This window comes from Aspergillus neoniger, assembly GCF_003184625.1.
Source record: "Aspergillus neoniger CBS 115656 unplaced genomic scaffold BO87scaffold_91, whole genome shotgun sequence".
Taxonomy (NCBI): Eukaryota; Fungi; Ascomycota; class Eurotiomycetes; order Eurotiales; family Aspergillaceae; genus Aspergillus; species Aspergillus neoniger.
The window spans coordinates 7,377-10,007 of record NW_020291219.1 but is presented as its reverse complement, the minus strand read 5'-3'; the positions used below and the strand labels follow the sequence as shown (position 1 = coordinate 10,007).

General features: G+C 49.0%; 1 protein-coding gene across 1 annotated transcript in view; it reads left to right on the top strand.

Moving 5' to 3' along the window:
- Nucleotides 1-40: 40 nt before the first annotated feature.
- The window catches only part of BO87DRAFT_402458 (ankyrin repeat protein), a gene marked incomplete at both ends in the record, with an annotated part of 3,612 nt that continues 1,021 nt past the window's right edge, over nt 41-2,631 (top strand). Inside the window, 3 exons of the mRNA XM_025625688.1 lie at nt 41-553; nt 602-2,445; nt 2,491-2,609. Coding sequence (XP_025473662.1) covers nt 41-553; nt 602-2,445; nt 2,491-2,609 — 2,476 coding nt within the window. The remainder of the gene's footprint in view (nt 554-601; nt 2,446-2,490; nt 2,610-2,631) is intronic.

The following is a 2,631-nucleotide window of genomic DNA, read 5'->3' as shown; positions in this document are numbered from 1 at the left end:
GCTCATTTCGTTACCCTCAATCAGGACAGCGATCAGAACGATGTCCCGCGGGGAAAAGAGCAGAAAGAAGTGGAGGGATTGCCTGCCGTGGCGTCGACGATCTAACAGAAAGAGTGACAAGCTCACTGCGGACGATCGGTCTAGGACAGGCTCAGAAAGAACCAATGGGTACTGTGCCCCTCCCCACTCCTCCACCATAGAGAAAGTGTTTGATCCTTGGCTCGAGGCGCAGCAGCTTCTCAGAAAAGACGAGACCCTGGACAAAATATGGGTGGAATCAATTCATATTCTCAACTCCAGACTGGGATTGAAGTCCGAAAATGATGGGAACGCCATCCGTGTGAATGATCTCCGCACCTTCCTCAATGTGACGACTGAGCGGCTTGATGACAAAAAATGGACCATCCAAGACGATATCGCCCACGATGACAAGCGGAGAAGACTGACCAAGGTGTGTCGGAATATTCTTTTGGTCAAGGACATTGTCAATGCGGCTGCAGCCGCCAGTCCTCCCGCTGCCATAGCATGTGCCGGTATTACGGCCGGACTCTTGGTAAGTCCCTCTATCCATGTTCCGTCAGCTCTGCTAACTTTCCAGCAGCTATTTATACAGGCTATGGAACAACATGAGAGCGTTCTACGGGGCTTGGACTCTATCTCCTCCTTGTTACCTCGACTCCAAGTGATCGAACAACATTTCCTGCCCCGTCAGACTGGCCTAGGTGTCGAACTGAGAAGATCACTCGAGAGTGACATGATAAATCTATGTGCCAAAGTCCTTGAATTTCAGTCTCGGGCCGTTTGCTATCTAGGTAAACCAACAGCAAGACAGCTTCTGAAAGACTTGTCAAAGCACGACGGGTGGGACGGAATACTTGGAGATATCGAACGATATGACACTCGCGTTAAGGACATCATTTCCTCGGCGCGTGTTTTAGAGGTCGATAGCCAACTGAACGCTCTCCAGGACAAGCTACAACAGATACAGGTATGGCAAACTGTGTCTGAGAAGGATAAAAAGCGAGTCAATCTCTTCCAGCGGTTGTATACCTGCCCATACAAGGATCGCAAAGATATAAATGGCAAGCGTGTGCCAGGAACATGTGAATGGTTCACGAATCATCCTCAGTTCACCAGGTGGAATGAAAGTGTGAACTCTGAACTTCTCTGGGTGTCTGCAGAGCCAGGCTGCGGGAAGTCAGTCCTCACGAGATACTTGGCTGACGAATATTTGCCTAGCGGAACAAGAACCATCTGTTACTTCTTCTTCAAAGACGGTTATCAAGATCAAACGCGAGCCACAAATGCACTTGCTTCCATTCTCCGCCAACTCTTACTCGCCCAACCACATCTTGTCCAAGATTCGCTCTTGGATAAGTCAGAGACCAGCGGGAAGCAGCTCGTCGAATCCTTCAATGAACTGTGGAATATGTTTCTCTACGTGACTCCAGATGTCAACGCCGGCGAAGTAATCATCCTGCTCGATGCCATGGACGAGTGCTTTGAAGATGACCGGACGACTCTGATTCAAGCGATAGAGCGCCTATTCCTTAACAACCCTGGCAAGCGCAACCTAAAATTTCTGATGACAAGTCGCCCATATGACCACATCCGGCTCGATTTCTTCAAGCTGGAGAAATCTCTACCTACAATTCGTTTGAGCGGCGAGAATGAGGAGAACATCGAGAAGATCTCTAGCGAGATTGACTTGGTCATTACAGAAAGGGTTCGAGACTTAGGCGACAAATTTGACCTGACAGTAAATGAGCGCAATTCCATCATCGAGCAGCTCACCTCGGTTAATAATCGGACATATTTATGGGTCAGTCTTACCTTCAATGTCCTAGAAAGAATGCCAGGACTCACTGAAGGGGATGTGGACCACGTGGTCCATGATATTCCCGAAGATATCGATGCTGCTTACACCAAGATGCTGGATCGAAGTTCAGATCATGGCGCGGCCAGAAAGTTACTCCATATTGTAACTGCGGCGGAGCGTCCATTGACATTGGAAGAGATAACCTTGTCTTTGGCAGTCAAGACAGCGGAGCAATCGATCGACGACATCAAAAAGGAAATACCGGCCAATGAAGACACCGAGACGACCATGACAAGACAAAAGACCAGGATCAGAGAACTGTGCGGCCTGTTCTTGGTTGTGATAGATCGGAAGGTATATCTTTTCCATCAGACCGCAAGGGAGTTCTTAATTCAGAAACCGGCCGGTGGTGATACTGGGGCAGGTAGTTGGAAGCACAGCCTGTCTCCAGAAAAATCGCACTATGTCCTGGCGGAGATATGCACACTGTACTTGAGCCGAATGTATGATACCCTCCCTGGGCTCATGGACTATGCAGCACAATTCTGGGCGGTTCACTTTCAGAGAGCTGCTGTCTCAAGAGAAGATCCAATCGCGAAACGTGGACGCATGCTTTGTCGACAAGGGTCAGTAGTATGTAAGAAGTGGGCTGCAATTTACAAACGCACCAGATACGAGTTTCCCGATTCCAATGACACACTTATGGCGTCCTATCTAGGGCTTACAGCTATTGTCGAGACACTTCTTGATACTGGAAGGGTGGATGTGGAGTCTAAGGACTCTGAGTATGGTCAAACTCCTCTCTCCTGGGC